This window comes from Heteronotia binoei, chromosome 1, assembly GCF_032191835.1.
Source record: "Heteronotia binoei isolate CCM8104 ecotype False Entrance Well chromosome 1, APGP_CSIRO_Hbin_v1, whole genome shotgun sequence".
NCBI classification, from domain to species: Eukaryota; Metazoa; Chordata; class Lepidosauria; order Squamata; family Gekkonidae; genus Heteronotia; species Heteronotia binoei.
Window position 1 is genome coordinate 10,764,123 of NC_083223.1, and position 25,101 is coordinate 10,789,223.

Sequence of the window (25,101 nt, forward strand, 5' to 3'; positions counted from 1 at the left end):
CTGGGGCTCTCCTGGGCTGCCCCCCCCCCCCCAGTCAAAAGGCCAGCAAGTCACCCAAAATCACATAAGAAGTGGAGAAAGGATGGCGTGGGTTTCTCCACCTGAAGCCAGCTGGGTGACCTTGGATCAGTCACAGTTCTCTTGGAGCTGTTTTCTCAAGAACAGTTCTCTCAAGAGCTCTCTCAGCCTCAGCTGCCTCACAGGGTGTCTGTTGTGTGGGCAGGAAGCGAAGGAGATTTGTAAACCACTCTGAAAGTCCTTTGGGTAGTGAAGGATGGAGTATAAAACCAACTCTTCTTCTTAAGAACATAAGAGAAGCCATGTTGAATCAGGCCAATGGCCCAGCCAGTCCAACACTGTAACACAGTGGCCAAAAACCCAGGTGCCATCAGGAGGTCCACTAGTGGGGCCAGGACACTAGAAGCCCTCCCACTGTTGCCCCTCCCAAGCACCAAGGATACAGAGCATCACTGCCCCAGACAGAGAGTTCCATCTATACCCTGTGGCTGATATCCACTGCTCCAGTCCCCTCTTGAAGTGATCTAAGCTTGTAGTCGCCGCCACCTCCTGACAGTGAATTCCATGTGTTAATCACTCTTTGGGTGAAGAAGTACTTTCTTTTATCTGTTCTAATCCGTTTTACCCATACTTTCTTTAATGTCTTCTTCTTTTTCTTCTCCTCCTTCTCCTGCTTTCTTCTTTTCCCTTCTTTCTTCTTTTATTGATATCATGCGTTTCCCATCTCACTTGTATTCTTAACGTTGGCAGATTTCGTTCTTATGGACGGAGCAAATCTGCGTTTTCCTTCATTTCCCCTCCGTGAAAACAAATTAAATGGTCATGCTTTTTATTTTTCATCAGTCGCCGTTCTCATTTCTTGGATAGACGAGACCCGGTATTTTCCAGAACATTACTGCTGAGATATTCCTTTCTGTACTTTGGCAATGTATTAAAAGCTGTTAGACACTGAGCATGTGTTTGGATGAGCAGTACCTTCCAACTTCATACCCATTTCATAAAAATCCCTTGCTCCTTGTGATGATAGGGAGAGCGAAGCATCTTTTCAATGTTCTTTCTAAGCTGCAGAGTCTTGTGAGCAAAAATTCTACTATGTGAGCTAGTGGAATTAAAGTTGTGAGCTACTGACATTAAAGTTGTGAGCTACTGCATCAATAGTCAAAGCGATGGTATTCCCAGTAGTAATGTATGGCTGTGAGAGCTGGACCATAAGGAAGGCTGAGTGCAGAAGAATAGATGCTTTTGAGCTGTGGTGCTGGAGAAGACTCTTGAGAGTCCCTTGGACTCCAAGAAGATCCAATCAGTCAGTCCTAAGGGAAATCAACCCAGACTGTTCCTGGAAGGTCAGATGCTGACGCTGAAGCTCAAATACTTTGGCCACCCAATGAGAAGGGAGCCCTCAATGGAGAAGACTTGAGAGTCCCTTGGACTCCAAGAAGATCCAATCAGTCAGTCCTAAGGGAAATCAACCCAGACTGTTCCCTGGAAGGTCAGATGCTGAAGCTGAAGCTCAAATACTTTGGCCACCCAATGAGAAGGGAGCCCTCACTGGAGAAGACTTGAAAGTCCCTTGGACTCCAAGAAGATCCAATCAGTCAGTCCTAAGGGAAATCAACCCAGACTGTTCCTGGAAGGTCAGATGCTGAAGCTGAAGCTCAAATACTTTGGCCACCCAATGAGAAGGGAGCCCTCACTGGAGAAGACTTGAAAGTCCCTTGGACTCCAAGAAGATCCAATCAGTCAGTCCTAAGGGAAATCAATCCAGACTGTTCCCTGGAAGGTTAGATGCTGAAGCTCCAAGATTTTGGCCACCCAATGAGAAGGGAGCACTCCCTGGAGAAGACCCTGATGCTGGGAAAGACAGAAGGCAAAAGAAGAAGGGGACGGCAAAAGATGAGATGGCTGGACAGCGTTACTAATGTAACAAACACGAATTTGAGCAGACTTTGGAGAATGGTAGAAGACTGGAGGGCCTGGAGTGACTTTGTCCATATGGTCGCAAAGAGTCAGACTCAACTGTGCAACTGAACAACAACAAACTGCATCAATTATTGTGCTCTGGGGTCATCCTTCCTGAGCTAAGACAGAAATGTGTGAGCTGGAGGCTAAAAATCTGTGAGCTAGCTCACGCTAACTCAGCTTAGAGGGAACACTGCTTCTCTCCGGTGGAAATGTTGGTGTGTCTGTGTTTAAATCAATGAAAACCCTGCGCAGATGGGGATTACATTTAAAAAGACATCAATTTAGTCCCCGTCACTAAAAATTAAGCCCGTGTCTACCGCAGAACCCATTTGTTGTCCATTAAGGGTTTTGCGGGCTTTTGTAATGGGAAATTACTAATGAAAGATTAATTGCAGCAGCGTGCCCAAGTGCACCGCTAATAATTTCTTCTCTCTGCTAACAAACATCAATATTTATATGGCTAACGGCAACAGTTTGTGGCGGGGGGGGAGCCGTATATAATGGGAAGGCATAAACTGACTTCAGAAGAGATGTAATGGGCATATAATTCCCTCTTTTTCTCTCCCCTCCTCTGCCCGAAAAGAACCGTGTCATTAATAGTGCATCATTTTAACTCCAGCGGTGTCAGTAGTTGCTCATTTGGACGCGGCCTCTTGGCGCATCTGCCTTTTTAATTGACATTCGTTTGGGGCGCCCGTGGATGGCTGCGTGGGCTGTTCACTGTAAAACCTGTATTTTTTGCAGTCAGTTGTTCACAAACAAGAGCTCTTGGGGGTATAAGATGCTCCCCCCTCACACACACACACACCTTTCACTTTCTGCACAATATTTGTGATGGGTTTTCTTGATAGATGAGAGGGCTATGATCCAAAGTACTGAAAGGTAGAGAGAAAATCCGACTATTATTATTATTATTATTAAATTTCCGTACATTTATAGTCCGTCCCTTTCCCATGAAGGGCTCAGGGTGGATTCCAACAAGCTAAAACATTAAAACCAACAGAAAAAAAATCAGAATAGTTAAGACAATTAAACCAATAAATTAAAATTAATTATTTAAGACGGCATGGATGCTATGAGCACATGGGGCGTAATTATCACGGGTAGCCTAAGTTTACTGATGTCAACACTGTTGGCCCCAACTGAAGTGGCAATCATTGCTGGGAGGCCGGTTAGATGGTATAATAGGATGAGGACGTCTGCTTGCCTCAACCTTAGACCTGGCGGAACAGCTCCGTTTTACAGGCCCGGAATGGTAACCAATAAAGGACTAACCAATAGGGCATCCTTTATTAGCAGAGCATGCCTACAGATTCCTTTGAGCGTCGTTTTCTTTAATAAGCACTCTGATATTTAATGTATCCATTTTAAAACAAACAAACCTAGTTGGGATTCGCGAGTGGGTGGGGTATCACTGGTGGGAAGCCAACAATTTTGTAATGTTGCGTAGGACTCCTTTCATGTTGAACTTTTTTAGGTTTGAGGGATTCGTCCTAAAAGACGTTTACTGCTTTTTGAGCAGAAAGATGAATATGTGTTGCTTTGCCTCAGAGAGATTTCTGGATCTTGAGTTGTCTCCATTCGAGTAATGCTTTGTCTCCATTCGAGTAACTTGCATCAGCGATGGGGAGGGTGGGAATATTCACTGATTCCCCCCCCCCTTTTCCCACAGTTCTTGAGGATCCCAAGTGGGTGGGCATCCACAGGTCCAACAGCGGAAGAATGCAATCTCTCAGATGGACTCCAGTTGGAAGTTTGGATCTGAAGAAATCCCCTGTCTTGAATGTGAAGCATAGATGAAGCTTTCAGCGAAAACGGGGTCCAAATGTTCCGGAAGCGCTCGTTTAGCTGCCTGTCTGAAAATTTATTAACTCCGCATTTGAGAGTTTATTTTTATTTATTTTATTTTAGTATATTTCCATCCCGCCCATTCCCCATATGGCTCAGGGCTGAGTACAACGTATGATAAAACAATAAAATACAATAAAAACATTCTATAAACAGACAACTCAACAGCATTCAGATTACCTTGTCATTGTATTGGACTGGAATTGTATTTGGACTGGAGTTCGTTTGAGAAATGTTGTTCTTCCGCCGCCGGAGCTGTGGAAGTCTGCCTGAGGAAAGAAAAGATGATTGATATCAGTTCCTGTGGAGAAAAAGGCTGCTTCAGAGGTGGACCATATGTCATTTCAATTTTTTTTTTTTTGTAATTGTCCTTATCTTCCATGTTCGACTTCAATCTGCATTGTCAAAAGAATGTTTTCTTTGACATGGCGAGTGACTAACGTATAAAAGTTTGGTCAGAACGTGTCACTGGAGATCACGTTTGTTACCGTCCCATGGCGTGAGAGTTTAGCTTCTGTCGAACGTAAACGCAGCTGGCTGGGTCTGGCTTAGCATTGAACTCATCAGCTGATTTGCGTAACGGACCCTTCAACTCTTTATTCTTTATTTTACTGATTATTCACATAAATGAGAGAAGTTTTATTGCTGAACAGCATCATGGTCGGGCTGGGTTTAGGGTGTCACCTGGTCTTAATCCAGGCTTTTTTTGGTAGCAGGAACTCTTTCGCATATCAGGCCACACACCCCTGATGTAGTCAATACTCCCAGAGTTTACAGTAATCCCTGCACTAAGAGCCCTGTAATCTCTTGGAGGATTGGCTACATCAGGGGTGTGTGGCCTAATATGCAAAGGAGATCCTGCTACAAAAAAAGCCCTTTACTAGAGCCCCGTAAGTTCTTGGAGGATTGGCTGCATCAGGGGTGTGTGGCCTAATATGCAAAGGAGATCCTGCTACAAAAAAAAGCCCTTTACTAAGAGCCCCGTAAGCTCTTGGAGGATTGGCTACATCAGGGGTGTGTGGCCTAATATGCAAAGGAGATCCTGCTACAAAAAAAGCCCTTTACTAGAGCCCCGTAAGTTCTTGGAGGATTGGCTACATCAGGGGTGTGTGGCCTAATATGCAAAGGAGATCCTGCTACAAAAAAAGCCCTTTACTAGAGCCCCGTAAGTTCTTGGAGGATTGGCTGCATCAGGGGTGTGTGGCCTAATATGCAAAGGAGATCCTGCTTAAAAAAAAAGCCCTTTATTAGAGCCCTGTAATCTCTTGGAGGATTGGCTACATCAGGGGTGTGTGGCCTAATATGCAAAGGAGATCCTGCTACAAAAAAAGCCCTTTACTAGAGCCCCGTAAGCTCTTGGAGGATTGGCTACATCAGGGGTGTGTGGCCTAATATGCAAAGGAGATCCTGCTACAAAAAAAAGCCCTTTACTAGAGCCCCGTAAGCTCTTGGAGGATTGGCTACATCAGGGGTGTGTGGCCTAATATGCAAAGGAGATCCTGCTACAAAAAAAGCCCTTTACTAGAGCCCCGTAAGTTCTTGGAGGATTGGCTACATCAGGGGTGTGTGGCCTAATATGCAAAGGAGATCCTGCTACAAAAAAAAGCCCTTTACTAAGAGCCCCGTAAGCTCTTCTAGGATTGGCTAAATTGGGTGGGTGGGTTTGACCTAATATGCAAAGGAGCTCCTGCTACAAAAAAAAGCCCAGGTCTTAATCCAGCCCTGCCTGAGCTCCAAATCGCCAAGGATTTCCAAATACAGCCTTGCCAGTGCTAACCTCAATCCCATAACTTATTCCAAGAACAAAATTTCAAGGGACAGAGGTTGCCAAGTAGGTAGTTAATTGAGTGGCCCGTATAAAATAATAATGCCGCTCAGATGCTCCAACGTTGTGACTGCAAGGCCTCCTAATTTAGTTTCTCTCTAATTAATGGGTATCTTGTCACTTCGGTGGAAATATCAAGTCTGTCAAAATAACTTTCTCACCACAGACTTTGGCAGTAATTGTCTTGTCAATCAAAACGCTCCGGAATTTTTTTTCCTATTTTTTTTTTAAAAAAAATTTGTCTTGAGTAGCCTGACTTTGAGTATAAAGTGTAATTAACAAATAGAATTCACTGCTGCAGGAGGTGGTAGCGGCTTCAAGCATAGATAGCTTCAAGAGAGGATTGGATAAACATCTGTAACAGAGGTCCAGCAGTGGCCATTAGCCACAGGGTATAGATGGAACTCTCTGTCTGGGGCAAGTGATGATCTGTATTCTTGGTGCTTGGAGGGCTAGAGTTCATGGAGTTCTTGCCCCACTGGTGGACCTCCTGATGGCAACTGGGTTTTGGCCACTGTGTGTCAGAGAGTGTTGAACTGGATGGGCCATTGGCCTGACCCAACATGGCTTCTCTTATGTTCTTATGTGGCATAGAGTGTTGAACTGGATGGGCCGTTGGCCTGATCCAACATGACTTCTCTTATGTTCTTATGTGGCATAGAGTGTTGAACTGGATGGGCCGTTGGCCTGATCCAACATGACTTCTCTTATGTGACACAGAGTGTTGGACTGGATGGGCCATTGGCCTGATCCAACATGGCTTCTCTTATGTTCTTATGTGGCATAGAGTGTTGAACTGGATGGGCCGTTGGCCTGATCCAACATGACTTCTCTTATGTGACACAGAGTGTTGGACTGGATGGGCCATTGGCCTGACCCAACATGGCTCCTCTTATGTTCTTATGTGGCATAGAGTGTTGAACTGGATGGGCCGTTGGCCTGATCCAACATGACTTCTCTTATGTGACACAGAGTGTTGGACTGGATGGGCCATTGGCCTGATCCAACATGGCTTCTCTTATGTTCTTATGTGGCATAGAGTGTTGAACTGGATGGGCCGTTGGCCTGATCCAACATGACTTCTCTTATGTGACACAGAGTGTTGGACTGGATGGGCCATTGGCCTGACCCAACATGGCTCCTCTTATGTTCTTATGTGGCATAGAGTGTTGAACTGGATGGGCCGTTGGCCTGATCCAACATGACTTCTCTTATGTGACACAGAGTGTTGGACTGGATGGGCCATTGGCCTGATCCAACATGGCTTCTCTTATGTTCTTATATGACACCGAGTGTTGGAATGGATGGACCATTGGCCTGATCCAACATGGCTCCTCTTATGTTCTTATGTGAAACCGAGTGTTGGACTGGATGGGCCATTGGCCTGATCCAACATGGCTTCTCTTACGTTCTTATGTGAAACCGAGTGTTGGAATGGATAGACCATTGGCCTGATCCAACATGGCTTCTCTTATGTTCTTAAGTGAATACTTTTTAATCAGGCAATTTTTCTGGTGCTCATTTGTTCTCTCATTCTCTCTATCTCTCTCTGTATCTCTGTGTATCTCTCTCTCCATAGTGGTCTTACTGTACAAATGTCATTTAGCTGTCATAGTTCAGTCTTTGTCATAAGTGCTGTAGTTTAAATTATACCCATTTTTATCAGTTCTCTAGGATTTAGGCCAGAGGTCTTTGACCTTTTTGAGACGGGGAGAAAGGTGTTGTAAGCAGCTTTGGGTCCAGGATATAAATATTTATTTATTTATAGCCACCTTTCTTCTTTACAGAGCTCAAGGATGCTTACAATATAGATAAAATACATATTTATTAATTTGATGGGATTTCTATCCCACACATCCAAGCCAAGGCAGGCTCAGGGCAGGTTGCAGACATAAATGCAATACTATTTCACAATAAAAGCATAAAATTAATGATGTAAACAATACACAATGTACAAGTTGTAAAACAATGAGATGGCGATATCTCCCTGAGTCTGCTCGCTAATATTTAGATTTCAAATTTAATTCATAATAGTATGAGTCATTTGGGCAAATTTACAGCAAAGGTACATAAAAATAAAATTCAGAATCACTACTTGGGACTGCTAGTAATGTAATCAAATGCAGTCCTAATAAAACTGTCTTTAGCTGCGTCCTAAAGACTGAAAGTGAGGAGGTTTTCCCATAACTGTGGGGCTGCCACTGAAAAGGCCCTCTCTCATGAACCCCCCAAATGACGGATGGATGGATGGCTTTTTTGTAGCAGGAACTCCCTTGCATATTAGGCCACACACCCCTGATATAGCCAATCCTCCAAGAGCTTACAGGGCTCTTAGTATCTGTGTCTATAGCTCTGGATTTATCTTTATCAGCTTCATTATTCTTTTAGAGGCAGGTACTTAGATCACTCCACTCATCATACTGATTGAGTGCTCTTCATACAGGGCCTACTGTAAGCTCCAGAAGGATTAGCTACATCAGGGGGTGTGGTCTAATATGCAAAGGATTCCTGCTACAAAAAAGCCATAGATGGATGGACGGACAGACAGACAGACAGATAGATAGATAACATCTACCTAGCTACTTCTGTCTTTTATGTTCTGTCTTCCATCTATCTATGAACATAAGAGAAGCCATGTTGGATCAAGCCTATGGCCCATCCAGTCCAATACTTTGTGTCGCACAGTGGCCAAAAACCTCAAGCGCCATCAGGAGGTCCACCAGTGGGGCTAGAAGCCCTCCCGCTGTGCCCCCCAAGCACCAACAATACAGAGCATCACTGCCTCAGAGAGTTCCAACAATATGCTGTGGGTAATAGCCACTGATGGATCTCTGCTCCATATGCTTATCCATTCCCCTCTTGAAGTTATCTATGCTTGTAGCCACCACCACCTCCTGTGGCAGTGAATTCCACGTGTTAATCACCCTTTGGGTTAAGAAGGACTTCCTTTTATCTGTTCTAACCCGACTGCTCAGCAATTTCATTGAATTTCCACGAGTTCTCATATTGCGAGAAATGGAGAAAAGTACTTCTTTCTCTACCTTCTCTGTCCCATGCTCAATCTTGTAAACCTCTATCATGTCACCCCACAATCGACGTTTCTTTATCATCTGATCGTATGATTTCTCTATTATCTGTCTTCTGTCTATTGAAATTTAAAAACCCCTGTGCAATATCATACCGAGTAGCAGAAACCCATTTGATAACATATCTAAGTAGCTTTCATTTATAAGCAGTGAAGGAACTCAAAAGTAAGGGAACAATCAATATTCAAACAGTTTTCTCATAGAAACCTGTGGCTTTGGTTTAGAAAACAGAAAATGCAGTTAATCTCCCCACCCCACCCCGGACAGGGCTCCCACAGGATTAGTTTAGTCCAACTAAATCAGCTAAACCAGATTAGATTGTTTTGTTAATTTACATGATTTAGATGAAAATAGTAGTAGGCCAAGTCACGGAAAAGCATTTTATTTTGTGCTGTAAAACCTCCGTTACTAATAATTTAGCAGGCTTGCTTTTATGGCTTGCTGGTTATGTGGAGAGATAAAAGATAACGGATCATAACGAGAAACCGGCTGAGTCTATGAAATTACAGATGTTTTTAGCAGACTACTTCAGCGTGGTGACTATCGTTTCCAGTTTTATGTTAATTAAAATATTTGATGAATTTATTAATGCATCGCAGGATTTGATATGTTTCAGTGGTGACTATCGTTATGAGTTTTCTGTTCATTACAAATATTAGATGAATTTATTAATGAGTTAAGTGGATCACAGGATTCTACTGTATGTTTCAAGTCACAATGACATAGGTAATGTTTGCAACACCAATACACAATTTAAAAAAAAAATGAATTGAAACTAAACATAACAGGAATTAGTCCATGCAACAAGCCGAGACACACATGCTGCAACACACGTGGGATATTGAAGTCATTTTTCTTATTATAGGTTTTACGATATCACAGGTGCTGGTCAATACAGGCTGAGTTCTGAAGAAGAAGACGACGACGATGATATTGGATTTATATCCCACCCTATTCTCTGAATCTCAGTCTCAGAGCAGTCACAATCTCCTTTACCTCCCCCCCCCTGCCACAACAGACACCCTGTAAGGTAGGTGGGGCTGAGAGAGCTCTTACAGCAGCTGCCCTTTTAAGGACAGCTCTGTGAGAGCTATGGCTGACCCAAGGCCATGCCAGCAGGTGCAAGTGGAGGAGTAGGGAATCAAACCCAGTTCTCCCAGATAAGTGTTTGCACATTTAACCACGACACCAAACTGGCTCTCTGTGGAGTTCAAGAGTGAACCACATTGGGAGTAACCAATAGAGGACACAACTAGAAACAAAACAAAACCCAAAATTCTGGTGATGGTGAAAAGTGTCATCAAGTCACAGTGAACTTCTGGCGACCATGTATGGTTTTCAAGGCCAGAGATGGTTTGCCATTGCCTGCCTCTGTGGAGGGACCCCGGACTTCCTTGGAGGTCTCCCATCCAAGTACCAACCAAGGCCAACCCTGTTTAGCTACCAAGATCTGATGAGATCAGGCTAGCCTGGGCCAAACCCAGGTCAAGGCAAGTGATATTATCCACCATTTTAAAAAAAAATCAGGCAAGAAGCTGTGTGTTGTTACTTGTGTTTCCCTTAAAGTTTCTTAAGAATCAAAGTTAATATATTCATCTATGATCCTTACCTATGATGTCTAAGAACAGTATTCAGATGTTGAGCTTTTTTCAATGTTCAAGAAACATTGTGGGGATTGGAGCTGTAGCCAGCCTTCTGAGCTAGGTGACGCTATCGTATTTACAGTGAGGGTTCAAATAAATGAATGGAAAAATCAGGGCTTCTTCATTACCCCATTGCCATCCCCAAGAGGCAATGTGTATTTTAGGGTCTGCTAATTATTAGTATCAGAGGTTTGCCATTTCCTGTCTCTGCATAGTGATTAGGGCTATCAATGTCAGGGGCAGGGGATACCCCAGTTTGGAGGCCTTCTCCCGCTTCCGGGACATCAGAAAGCAGGGAGGGGGGAGGGAAATGTTTGCTGGGCACCACTGTTCCCTATGGAGACCAATTCCCATAGGATATAATGGAGAATTCATCTGTGGGTATCTGGGGCTCTGGGGAGGCTGTGTTTTGAGTTAGAGGCACCAAATTTTCCACATAGCATATGGTGCCTCTCCTCAAAACACCCCCCCAAGTTTCAAACAGATTGGACCAGTGGGTCCAATTCTATTAGCCCCCCTAAAAGGTGACCCTATCCCTCATCATTTCCAAATGGAGGGAAGGCATTTAAAAGGCATGCGGTCCTTTAAATGTGATTGCCGGAACTTACTTTGGAGCTCCATCATGCTTGCCACACCCTTGCTACCTGCTCCACCCCCAAAGTCTCCTGGCTCCACCCCTTAAAGTCCCCAGATATTTCTTGAGTCGGTGACCTTGGATTTCCTTGGTGGATTCCCATCCAAGTACTAACCAGGGCCAACCCATCTTCGCTTCCGAGATCTGATGAGATCTTTACATTTTGAAAAATAATTGTGTGTGTGTGTGTGAGACCAAATAACTTTAAACGAAGTGGTTTCTCTGTGTTTATTTTTAAGAAAAATGCATCCCATAATTCACCCCATGATGCACCCCATGATTCAGGGGGTGTCAAACATGCAGCCCAAGGGCCAAATCAGGCCCCCAGAAGGCTCCTATCAGGGCCCCCAAGCAAATGCCTGTCATCTGCTTCCTTTTCGCTCTGTCTTGCTTCCTTCTGCATAACAGCTTGCTCTGCAAGACTTGCTCATTCGCACAGGAGCTACAGAGCAAAACCTCTATTTTCTCCATTGGCTGAGGCTCCTCCCTTGGGGAGGAAGGTGGGGAGGCAGAGCTTGCTTTGCCAGGCTCTCTCAGTTGCACAGCAGAGCTACTGAGCCAAGCCTCTCTTCCTTCTATTGGCTGAGGCTCCTCCCCCTCCTGGTCCCCTGGGGAAGGAAGGAAAGAGCCAGAGCTTCTTTTGCCCAGTTTCTTGGATCCCATGGAAGAAATACAAAGAAAACACTTTCTAAGACCAACCAGTGCTAAGGTTTAAAGCTTGTTTTAAGTTAGTTTTTTTAAAAAAATCTTTATTTGTGTTTGTCTGTTTCCTTTACAAAGTTTGTTTCTCTGCTATCGAATCTTAAATAGGTACACTCATGGCCCAGCCCAACAAGGTCTCATTTATGTCAGATCCAGCCCTCGTAACAAATGAGTTTGACGCCCCTGCAATTCTTCACATTCCCCCTTTTCCGAGGCATATGGAACAACCGCCATTTCAGCTCAATGAAAGGCGATGCGAATATGAACAGCATTGAAAGCTCCAAAATAAAGGAGCGTTTTCAACAAACTTAACACATTTTCATATCATTGTGGTGGCAAGATCAGCACTTGCGGCACATTTTCTGGTCGCTGATGAAATCATTAGCACCTAACGTTTTGGCCTGGAAATAAATTTGCTCATTTCCACAGCACCGTGTTTCAGTGACATTAAGTGTAAGTTGTGGGTTACTGGAGACTTAATACAAAAATGAGGATGACCATCAAAAAGGTCAAACGAAGCCAAAAAAAAAAAAAATTGAACTCAACGTTGATCTGCGAGTTAAAAGATCAAACATTTTTACAAAGACAGCCTCAAATGGCCTTTAAAAATCTATCTGTTTGCTTCTGTGTACCCATACTATAAATAATTGGTTCTCTTGCTGTCTCAAATGTCATAAGTAATTGGCTGCAGTCAGGGGGCTATGGATTCTGCACAGATATATATTTTTTTGCCCATCTTCAAATATGCAAATTCAGCGTTGCATTTCAGATGTTTTATTAGGACAATTAGATTCTCCAAGCTCTCAAACTGACGCAATGGAAATAAATTACGAGTTAACCTCGACACAGCATAGCTGGACAAGGACTCCAGATGCCTGACATTTACATCTACCCCCGCATATTAGAAAAACCGGGGCGTAAAAGTTTAAATTCGCTGAATGGTCACTGTCTTATTATCAGCACTCTTGTGCTGCTAGGAAAGACCAAATGAGCACAGAAGACAATTGCGGAAACGACTGAAGAAGAGGCCCCAAGCAAAGTTCAAACACTTTCCTCTTACCGGGTTTCCACAGGACAGAGGAAAGCGCCAGATGTGCGTCTACGGGCTTGCACATGGGGAATAATATTTAGGGAGGTTGCATAGTGCCAAAGAGCTGACAAGAAATAAAAGTATGCAAATTAAAAGTCTTCAAACGGCAATTAAATTGAGCTGGCATTTGTGGAGCGTAGGGTTGCCAAGTCCAATTCAAGAAATATTTGGGGGCTTCGGGGGCGGAGCCAAGAGCAAGGTTGTGACAAGCATAATTGAACTCCAAAGGGAGTTCTGGCCATCACGTTTAAAGGGACTGCATACCTTTAAATGCCTTCCCTTCATTGGAAATAATAAAAGATAGGGGCACCTTCCTTTGGGGCTCATAGAATTGGACCCCCTGGTGCAATCTTTGTGAAACTTGGAGGGTGTTTTGAGAAGAGGCACCAGATGCTATGGTGAAAATCTGATGTCTCTAACTCAATAAACAGTCCCTCCAGAGCCCCGGATACCTGCAGATCAATTTTCCATTATACCCTGTGAGAATTGGTCTCCACAGGGAATAATAGAGCGCCCAGCAGACATTTCCCTCCCCTCCCCCCGCTTTCTGATGACCCCGCAGTGGGGAGAGGGCCTCCAAACCGGGGGATCCCCTGCCCCCACTTGGGAGTTGTGCAACCAACAAAGAGCAATGCAGATAGTAGAGCAGGGAACAATAGGTAAAGACCTCCGCGAAGACCATCCTCTTATTTGTTACAAAAATTGATTTTGCTTACAAAAAGGCAAGAACCAATAATATATAGTCAATGCAAGTATAAAGTGCAAATAAGGAAACGTCGATGACCCTACCCACAGTCATTTAAATTGAAAAATCCATGTCCATAAACTCTTAGCAAAGGGGTGCAGGTCACGATTCCAGTAGTAGAGTTCTCCACAGAGACCGATGCTCCTAGGTTCAATTGCACAGCAAGGCACAGAATCATATGCACGTGACATAGTACTACATCAATCCACGTTTCGCTGTTCACTTCTACAAGCTGTGCACAAAATGAAAACATTCAACCGTACAAAATAATTCTCTTCTTGCACCGTAGGATAAATAACAAAAGCAAAAAAAGCCCATAACTTTTGCAAAAATACTTCACCAATTCAATCCTGCTACTTCAGATAGCTTTTCTCCAGTATGGTCAATTTCCTACTCAGCTCTCCAGCACATTCACTTATAAATCCACAGGTGCATACAATCAAACCATCCCTTAAAGCTACAGTATAGTAACATACAGTGTCTGCTCTCTGGGTGAACGACATTTTAGAAATACATAAGGAGGCAAACATTACAAATGACAAGAGAGATCCCACTCGTTATTTAAACCCATCAGTGTAAGAGTGCGCAATAAAAATATCCATTTCATCTCGCGTCTCAGTAGCCATTTAGTGACACCAACCTTGCCTTGTAGTCTCGGAGGAAACCTTTCTACTACAAAAAATCTCAGTGTATTAGGGTCATGATGTAGGTCCGCAAAATGCTTCACAAGGGGAGCGTCGATCACGTGGTTCTTTATCCGAGATTTATGTTCGAGCACAGATGTGCGCACGACACGTGTCGTGCTTCCCAGGTAAATTTTTTTATGGGGGCATTGAGGAATGTAAATACATTGATGAGTTGAGCTGGTAGTGGTATCCTTTAGATAAATTTTAAAACCTGTGTCTGGATTTATGAATTCCCTTAGCTCCAAAGATAAGAGAGCAAGCGGAGCACGCTCCGTATTTGTGGTGCCCTCCAATTTCCTTCACATTTTTCTGTTTTGCAATGTCCGATTTTACAAGCAGATCCCCCCCAATTTTTTGTTCTCCTATAGCCAATTTTTGGGAATGTTTGACACCCAGGTAGATGTTGTACTAAAACCCAGAACTTTTTAAGAACACTCCGAATGGGGTAGGATAAAGGCGAATATTGAAACGCACAGGTCAAGCCATCTCTTCGAAAGCGGGACACAGCCCTATCTGCCGTCTGGTTAATCAAAGATGTTCTCGGAATTGTTTTGATGCAGCTGCACACTCCATCTAATGTAGACACTGGGTACCCCCTTCTCCTAAACTGTTGACAAATAGTTTCTTTTTCTTTCTCAAAGTCCAAAGATCTAGTTGAGTTACGTCTAGCTCTGATCAGTTGGCTATACGGCAGGCTCTTTTTTAAGGGGGCCGGATGACATGGGCATGTTTCTATCAGTCGGCTTCCTATATGGCCACACTGCCAAAGAGTTATCTTTTGTTTCAAACACCAAGGTGTCCAAAAAAGCAATAGTCTGGGCATCTGCCTTATAGGTAAATTTATTCGATGGATGTACCTCACTCCTCCAGCTAATCAAAGGTACCAGGAGAGTGGCATCTGTTACAACCGCCATTACATCATCTATGTACCTACAGAACCAGAGAATGGAAGGCGAAAAAGGATTAACTGCACTGTTACAAAAAAATTTACATTCCGAGTCTGCCATGAAAAGACATGTTGCATCTGGGGAAAAGGCACTCCCCATAGAAACCCCCTTAACCTGGAGATAAAACTGCTCATCAAATCTAAAAGAATTGTGCTCAAGAACGATGTCCAGTAATTCCATTAAGAAGTGTGTAGGTGGCCACCTAACGACTCTGGATCCTAGTACATCTTGTATCACTATTCTCACCTCATCATGAGGGATATTCGTATATAGCGCATGGACATCGAGGGAAACTAAGATCGCCTCCGGTGTAACCTTAAATCCCTCAGTTTTCTCCATGAAGTCTGCCGTGTCTCTTATAAATGTTGGCATAGCAACCACAAGGGTTTTAGAACAAAAAATCTAAATACTGACTTAAGGGTTCCAAGAGGGATGATGAGGCCGACACGATAGGTCTCCCGGGAGGAGGAAAACCAGTCTTCCCCCTTACAGTTCCAGCTTTGCATTTACTGGGACTTTGATAGAGAGGTGCCGGTTTTTGCAGCTGCCTCCCCTCTCTCATAAGAACATAAGAGAAGCCATGTTGGATCAGGCCAGTTGCCCATCCAGTCCAACACTCTGTGTCACACAGTGGCCAAAAAAATTATATACACACACACACACACACACACATATATACACACTGTGGCTAATAGCCACTGATGGACCTCTGCTCCATATTTTTATCTAACCCCTCTTGAAGGTGGCTATGCTTGTGGCCGCCACCACCTCCTGTGGCAGTGAATTCCACATGTTAATCACCCTTTGGGTGAAGGAGTACTTCCTTTTATCCGTTTTAACCTGACTGCTCAGCAATTTCATCGAATGCCCACGAGTTCTTGTATTGTGAGAAAGGGAGAAAAGGACTCCTTTCTCTACTTTCTCCATCCCATGCAGACTCTCCCCTCCCCAAAGCCCGTTAAGGCGGGGCGTCTTGGGTCCCCTGTTAGTGGATTTAACGCACACTTGCCCTTTGTCCTTTGCACAAGGCAACCAGAGTTTTCCGTCACTTAGCTGGCCTAACTGATCCAATTGCATTCTGACGGGTCAGCGGTATTGGATTGCGAAAAGCTAACACGTTTCAGAGCCAACCCAGTAAAAATGCATTGCTATTGATCTTTGCATAAAAGCCTTTCTGAACTGCATGGGGGACTTCCGCAAAGAGAGCACATCCACCCATCTGGGCCATTCATCGAAGGCCATCTTCACAGTCTGGTGTAGTGGTTAAGTGCGTGGACTCTTATCTGGGAGAACCGGGTTTGATTCCCCACTCTTCCACTTGCAGCTGCTGGAATGGCCTCGGGTCAGCCTTAGCTCGCACAGCTGTCCTTGAAAGGGGAGCTGCTGTGAGAGTCCTCTCAGCTCCACGCGCCTCACAGGGTGTCCGTTGTGGGGGAGGAAGATAAAGAAGATTGTTAGCTGCTCTGAGTCTCTGATTCAGAGAGAAGGGCGGGGTATAAATCTGCAGTCTTCTTCTTCTGTTCATACAGCAGGAAATCCAGGTCTACTGGACAGGAAGTCCTGGTTATTTGATGGCCCCAGAGGTCCCTTCCAACTCTGTGATTCTGATTCTGTGTTGCATTCATCCTTTATGTTTCTCTGGCCATCCTTAAAAGACGTTAGGTGCGCACCCTCTTTTACAGCTAGGCTAACCAATCAGTTGTGAACATATAGGGCAGGGGTGGCCAAACTTGCTTAAGGTAAGAGCCACATAGAATAAATGTCAGATGTTTGAGAGCCGCAAGACATGAATTTCAGATGGTTGAGGGAGGGAGGGGGAGGGGAGGAAGGAAGGAAGGAAGGAAATAGAGGGAGGAGGGAGAGAGAAGTGGAAACAAAGCAACGCTAACTTTAAATGCCTTCTCCAAGGCGGCTGACAAGGCAGTGGGGGCTTCGAGATCTACACAATATGTGTGAAAGAGCCACACAGTTTGACCACTCCTGATATAGGGTGACAACCAACACAATGTACAATGCCATTATTTTTTCACTATGGGTTTCTTCATTTGCTCTTTGGCTGAAACAGCACATGGCCACGGGTAAGTGTGTATGTGTGTGGGGGGGGGAGCAATAGATACCTTGAGTATGTAGGAATCTCGCTGAAGCTCTCTTCAGCTGGTTAAAAAGTAGTGGAAAACAAATGAAACAGTAGCATTGCTTACATTGTGCAGAGTCTGTTTTTTGCCTTCTGAGAAGCTATTTGAAGAGTTGGGGTTCTTTTGTGGTCTGGGGTGACACGCCCCTAGTTCTTGCTGTGTTGTGATTTGCTGATTTACTCAGGACAAATTTCTCACGTTTCTTGAATTTTAAGGCCATTTTTAAAAACCCTGGCAGGTTTTTTTTTTAAAAAAAAAACAACAAAACAAAACAAAACAAAAACAAAACAGTACCAATACTAATTGTAATGTTTTATTTTTCGAGCTAGCGCCCAGGCTCCTTTTCAGGTTGGAAAGGCTAAAGATGTTAAGAGCAAATAAAAATGAGAACCTTTTTGATGGAGGAATGGCAAGCACTGACTCGCTTGATTGAGTGCAGGTTTTACGTAATTGTATTCCTAAAGGTAAGGGGTTGTTTAGACTCATAAGTCTGCCCTAGAGCAAAATGGAAGGGAGAGGAAAGGGGATTTGAGCATGCAAAAAAGACCGTGGACTTTTCCTGGTAAGCGCTAGTTGTCAGAGATAAACTTATTTCCTCCTCTTTGGAATCTGTTAAAGTATAGCTTTGCATGCTGTACGCTTACATGCATTGCGTACCGATCTATATTTTGCAGCGATCTAACATATTCCTAGCCTTATGGCGCAGAGTGTTAAAGCTGCAGTACTGCAGCCGGAGCCCTCTGCTCATGACCTGGGTTTGATCCCAGCGGAAGCTGGCTTCAAGGTTGACTCAGCCTTCCATCCTTCCGCGATCGGTCAAAGGAGTCCCCAGGTTGCTGGGGAGAAAGTGTAGAGGACTGGGGGAGGCAGCGGCAAACCACCCTGTAACAGAAAGTCTGCCAAGAAAACATCGTATTGTGACGTCACCCCATGGATCGGTAACAGCTTCGATGCTTGCACAGGGGACTACCTTTTTACCTCAACTTATTCTTGCCCTGATAGCCCAAGAGAGCCCAGTCTTGTCAGATCTTGGATGCTAAGGAAGCTCATCCATCACTAGTGTTTGGATCGGAGATCTTCTAAGAAGTTTAGATGCAAAGGCGAACAATGGCAAACCCCGACCGATTTCCCACTCGCCTTACGCCTCTCTCACGTTCCTCTTCTCTGCAGGGCTTCTGTCGGAGTCCACACTGTCTGTTCCGGGGCTGCAACCAGCTTTACCTTTTTCGCACAGCAAACAGACACTGGTTTTTAGAGGAACTTGCTTGCTGCGTGAAAGAGGTGGAGCGAATTGCAGCCCCAGGGCAGCTTATGCGAAAGCTGACAGAAGCCCCGCTGAGAAGGGGAGAGGGAGAGCGTGGTAAGTCTAGTGGGAAATCGGTGCACCTCTGAATGCCTCTTGCCTTGAAGACTGCGGATTCACCCTAAGTCAGCTGGGATTTGATGGTAAAACAAAAAAATCCTACTTTTTTTTTTTTGAAATCTCTTCTGGAGGATTTTGGAGTCCTGGGGCTGAAAAAGGTCAAGGTTTCAGTCCTGGTCCCGAGTTGGCGGAACTCTCTGCCGGTTGACACCAGGGCTCTGTGGAATCTCTTGCAATTCCATAGGACCTGTAATGCGGAGGTGTTCCACCAGGCTTTTGAGTAAGGACAGCGGTGGTTGCCAAACTGGCACCTCACTCTACCGCCCTTCTCACTTTGATGGAATAGCAGAAATCGGCAAGATGCCATCAGGAGGTTTGCAAGATGTTAGGTACTGTAGCTGGGATGTTTTATTGTTTTGGACCTATGTATCTTGTTTTACATCGCCCAGAGCCTGGCATTGGCTGGGATGCCAGGGTGGGGGGGGATGATTGGGAAGGAGGAAGAACAGTGGAAGAAGACAGAGGGAGGGAGGAAAGAAGGAAGGAAACAAGAGGAGGGAGGAAGGAAGGAAGGAAGGAAGGAAGGAAGGAAGGAAGGAAGGAGGAAGAACAGTGGAAGAAGAGAGAGGGAGGGAGGAAAGAAGGAAGGAAACAAGAGGACAGAGGAAGGAAGGAAGGAAGGAAAGTGGAAGAAGAGGAAGGAAGGACAGTGGAAGAAGTGAGAGGAAGGAAGGAAGGAAGGAAGAACAGAGGAAGAAGAGGAAGGAAGGAAAGAAAGAAGGAAGAAAATGAAAGGACAGTGGAAGGAAGGAAGGAGAGTGGAAGAAGAGGAAGGAAGGAAGAACAGTGGAAGAAGAGGAAGGAAGGAAAGAAGAAAATGAAAGGACAGTGGAAGGAAGGAAGGAGAGTGGAAGAAGAGAAAGGAAGGAAGGAAGGAAGGAAGGAAGGAAGGAAGGAAGGAGAGTGGAAGAAGAGGGAGGGAGGAAGGAAGAACAGTGGAAAACGGAAGGAAGGAAAGAAGGCAGGAAGAAAATGAAAGGACAGTGGAAGGAAGGAAGGAAGGAAGGAAGGAAGGAAGGAAGGAAGGAAGGAAGGAGAGTGGAAGGAAAGGAAGGAAGAACAGTGGAAGGGAAGAAAGAAGGAAGGAAGAAAACAAAAGGACAGTGGAAAGAAGGAGAGTGGAAGAAAAGGAAGGAAGGAAGGAAGGAAGGAAGGAAGGAAGGAAGGAGAGTGGAAGAAGAGGGAGGAAGGAAGGAAGAACAGTGGAAAACGGAAGGAAGGAAAGAAGGCAGGAAGAAAATGAAAGGACAGTGGAAGGAAGGAAGGAAGGAAGGAAGGAGAGTGGAAGAAGAAGAAGGAAGGAAGGAAGGAAGGAAGGAAGGAAGGAAGGAAGGAAGGAAGGAAGGAAGAACAGTGGAAGGGAAGAAAGAAGGAAGGAAGAAAACAAAAGGACAGTGGAAAGAAGGAGAGTGGAAGAAAAGGAAGGAAGGAAGGAAGGAAGGAAGGAAGGAAGGAAGGAAGGAAGGAAGGAAGGAAGGACATTGGAAGAAGTGAAAGGAAGGAAGGAAGGAAGGACATTGGAAGAAGTGAAAGGAAGGAAGGAAGGAAGAAAACAAAAGGACAGTGGAAGGAAGGAGAGTGGAAGAAGAGGAAGGAGGGAAGGACAGTGGAAGAAGTGAAAGGAAGGAAAGAAAGACAGACAGACAGTGGAAGAAATGAAAGGAAGAAAGTACAGTGGAAGGGAGGGAGGGAGGTATGGCATACCAAAATGTGGGAGAGGGGCATTTTGCATAATGTTTCCTCCCTCCCTTAAAAGCATTCTCCTCCCCTTGCTGACCTTTCGGTCTGTGCATGAGCCAGGATGAAAGTTCACCTTTTTATAAAGTGTTAGTTTTAGCCTTAAAGGAGGTGATGAGTAGAAAGAATGTGCTCTGGCCCCCGTCTCTCGGGCAGGCCTTTGACCAGGAAGGAGAGTTAGATAGAGATAGCTGAGCTGATAACTTTGTTTTAACACCAGGAGGAAATGGACATTCCAACGTACAGTGTGGTTACTCCCTCCCTCATGTTGGGGCAGGGGGCACTAGTGCTAAGAACGTGTGGAGTGAAGATGGACTTCAGGAATGGTCATCTTCTTGTTTGATCTTCGTCTCTTCCAAAATGGCAACTTGTGTACAGTTAATGAAACCCACAAAAAATTGGGCATGTTCATACTTACATTTTAATACTCTTAGGTGGCGCTCTTAGGGAGCAAGTTTAGTGCAGTGGTTAAGTGCACAGACTCTTATCTGGGAGAACCGGGTTTGATTCCCCACTCCTCTACGTTCACCTGCTGGAATGGCCTTGGGTCAGCCATAGCCCTCATAGGAGTTGTCCTTGAAAAGGCAGCTTCCGGGAGAGCTCTCTCAGCCCCACTTACCTCGCTGGGTGTCTGTTATTTATTTTATTTATCTATTTTATTATATTTATATCCTGCCCTCCCCTAGTGGGCTCAGGGCGGCTAGCAACAGTTAGAAACAACATAAGGTTAAAAGGCAAAATACACAATAAAAACCATTCTCATAAATATTTACCGTCCAAGATGCACGTCGATATTTCTGATTATTGTTTTGCACTACACTCATTGATATTATCACATTATTTCATGCACTCCAGGTACAGTTATATTGGTTTTGGTTAGCTTGTCAGTGCTGTGGAATAGTAATCCCCTCTCTTAACTGTTGAAGGCAAGTTTAAACAGTTCGGTCTTACGGGCCCGGCGGAACTGTGGCAGGTTATGGGAGAAGAAGATAAAGGAGATTGTAAGCCTCTCTGAGACTCTGATTCAGAGAGAAGGATGGGGGTATAAATCTACCATCATCGTCATCTTCTTCTTCTCCCTTCTCCTTCCTCCTTCCTCCTTCCTGGTGCTGGAACTCTCAAGAGGGAAATGAATGAGAAACACACAGGTGCCCCTCATATGAACATTTATATATGAACATATGAAGCTGCCTTATACTGAATCAGACCCTTGGTCCATCAAAGTCAGTATTGTCTTCTCAGACTGGCAGCGGCTCTCCAGGGTCTCAAGCCGAGGTTTTTCATGCCTATTTGCCTGGACCCTTTTTAGTTGGAGATGCCGGGGATTGAACCTGGGACCTTCTGCTTACCAAGCAGATGCTCTACCACTGAGCCACCTCCCCTCCCCATGAACTTTTAAACATTTTTGAGAATTTTGTTTTCATGAAGAGATTCCAGAACTCTGTTTTGCTGCCTTACCCCAGAAAAAAAAAAAACCTTTGGAAATCATCCGTTTAAAATATGTATTGGTATTTGCCTTGTAGGTTAGCAGGGAGGTTGTGATTATGATTTCAGCATCATGTAATTTTAATTGCATTTAATAGTTAATTTTCTAATTTTATTCCCAAATACGGCCTATGTCTTTCTCAGGAACACGAGGCACATGATGCAGTGCCTTTTATGGCCGGATTTCTTGCTTGCTCAGATTTTTATATGCCTGGGATGTAGCTGTCTTTGAATATCATTTCAATTTTTATTTCCCGTAATTTTCAAATTGCACGTTTTAAAAGTATCATAGCAACTCATCTCTTTTTTAAAAAAAAGATTATAGTAAATCATCCCATTTAAATAATCCAGAATTTCAATACACATGTTTAGAAGTAAAACGTATTGGTCAAATCCTATTTAAAATGATAGCTGTTTATGGCATTCACCTGACAATATATAGTATTTCAGTTTTCTTCGGAGAAGATGAGTCTAAGTGCATTTTTTTATTTAATGCCAGTTTTGCTTTTATGGAGTATAATAAATTTTAAGTGCTGACGAGATAAACTGTAATGTACAGTCATTTTTCCTCGTGTACTTTTCAGTGCTTACATTCCTGGAATGCCTTCCCACATTATAATGCACATAGAAAAAGCATTTGTGTAGCTACATTTGATTTTCGTTGCACTCAAGCTTTCAGTCATTATTATTTTGGCGTTCGTGCTGCATTTCCAGCTGCGTATGATACGCTGAGTAGACCATATTGGCATTGATGGACCAAGGGTCTGATTCAGTATAAGGCAGATTTACGTGGTCAGTGGTACATACCCAAATTTCATAGAATCATAGAGTTGGAAGGGACATCCAGGGTCATCTTGTCCAACCCCTGCACAATGCAGGAAACCCACAAATACCGACCCCAAATTCACAGGATCTTCACTACTGTCAGATAGCCATCTAGCCTCTGTTTCAAAGCCTCCAAGGAAGGAGAGCCCACCACCTCCCGAGGAAGCCTGTTCCACTGAGGAACCGCTCTTACGGTCAGGAAGTTCTTCTTAATGTTGAATCAGAAACACTTTTGATTTAATTTCAACCCATTGGTTCTGGTCCGACCTTCTGGGGCCACAGAAAACAATTCCACACCCTCCTCTGTATGACAGCCCTTCAAGTACTTGAAGATGGTTGATGATCATATCACCTCTCAGCCACCTCCTCTCCAGGCTAAACATCCCCAACACCTTCAACCTTTGTGTGTCCTTGGAGCATGGAGAAATTTGTGTGTCCTTGGAGCAGTTCCTCCCCCCCCCCCCCACAAGGTCAGGGGAGGGAAGGCAGCATGGTATAGCCCAATCTCTTCATATCTCAGAAACTAAGTTGGGTCTGTGCTTGGAAGGGAGGCCATCAAGGAGTGCTCTGCAGAGGAAGGCAACAGCAAACCACCTCTGCTTCTCACTTGCCTTGAAAGCCCCTTGCTGGGGTCAGTTCTTGAATGGGAGACCACCAAGGAAGACTCTGCAGAGGAAGGCAACAGCAAACCACCTCTGCTTCTCACTTGCCTTGAAAGCCCCTTGCTGGGGGTCACCATTAAGTAGGTATTTGGATGGGAGACCACCGAGGAAGGCAACAGCAAACCACCTCTGCTTCTCACTTGCCTTGAAAGCCCCTTTCTAGGGGTCTCTGTGAGTCAGTTGCCGCTTAATGGCACTTAACGCACACAACATGGTCAGACCTGACTCTTTCACTTTTGTGAAACTGATCTTAGTCTTCCATCAATCGCAGGAAGTAGAACTTTTTTTCTGCCGGAACCCAGTGGAGCAGAGCTCCACCTGGGCTGGCCAGGGCTCCGACAGGCCTGACCTGCCATGTGGCTACCAGACCAGGTGGTGTGGCCTAATATGCAAATGAGCTCCTGCCGAGATTTTTCTACCAAAAAAGCACTGACAGGAAGTACTTGGATAGAGAATAGCAGATTAGAACATTCAAGCTTTCTTTGTTTTTCTTGTGCAAAAGGTAACTAAACCGAGTGTTTTCCAGAAGTTTCTAGGAAATATATTTGGCATTCAGAACAAGATAGTGCCAAAGCAGATAATGGACATTCGCTGAAAAATTCCATTGCCTTATCTCTTCTCTAGACGGTGTCTGTAGGATTTATGTATGCCTGCACAAATTTGATGCTTTGTGTGCAAGAAGAGTTCTGTAAGCGTTTTCAGCTGTTAAGAATTCCCAATCTGCCCGAGAGGCTACTTAGTCTGAGTACTTCTGTGCTGTGTCCAAAGGGTAAACAAGGCTGTGAGGAAACGCCATTTTAGGCCTGTATTTCACTGGGAGTTGGCTGGAGAAGTCTATTAAACTCTAGGCAGGCTGTGGGCCTAGTCTCTTCCTCCTCCCCTCCTGTCTGGAAACAGCGATCATGAGGAGGGTTTTCTGACTCTGAGAGAGAAAATGAACCCTGTGGATGAGCTTTGGATGGTTTTTGTTTTCGCAGGAACAGACCTTGGCTCTGAGGAAAGAAGGAATAGGCGTCGTGTTAGATTCTGAGCTTCCTCATCTAATCGGCATCGATGACGACCTTCTGAGCACTGGGATCATCTTGTATCACTTGAAGGTAATTCAATATTTATCCGCATTCCATTTCCTAAATGGACAGTTCTGATTGGTAGTGTTAATTCTGCTGTCCAAATGAAGCTTAAGCATCCATTACTTCTCGGCAATAATTTGGACAACGGCCGTTAGATGCTCTAGATTGTTTTGTATTAAAGTGTCAGCTACTGCCTAGATCTGTCCTGATGGCTAATGGTAGATGAATGGCATTCCTGCTGAGTGAATTGGGTTTTCGTTCATTTTACTATAGTTTTGTTCGTTTTGCTATATGGTTTGATGTTGACTTGGACACTAGCAAGTCACTTGTGACCTGGCGTTCAGAGAAGTTAAATGGAGTTACAATAAATTTGTGTAAAGTTTCTTTGACAAAGACCTTTGAATTGTTGTCTATTTCAGGACCCCCCATCTTTTTTGAGTCCACAAAAGTCTTCAGAATTCTGTCAGAGCATGGTGGGTGTAGCCACAAAATGGCTGCCACAAGAGGCCAAGCCGACCACAAAATGGCTGCCGCCACTTACCTTCAGTCACCCAGTGAAGACTCCTGTGCTGTGGCAG

The 25,101-nt window shown here is 44.4% G+C and overlaps 1 protein-coding gene across 1 annotated transcript in view; it reads left to right on the plus strand.

Annotated features, from left to right (window-relative positions):
* KIF16B (kinesin family member 16B) overlaps positions 1–25,101 on the plus strand; it is a 238,165-nt gene that overhangs the window by 74,490 nt on the left and 138,574 nt on the right. The window contains exon 13 of the mRNA XM_060230816.1: positions 24,431–24,550. Within this exon, the coding sequence (XP_060086799.1) occupies positions 24,431–24,550 (120 nt within the window). The remainder of the gene's footprint in view (positions 1–24,430; positions 24,551–25,101) is intronic.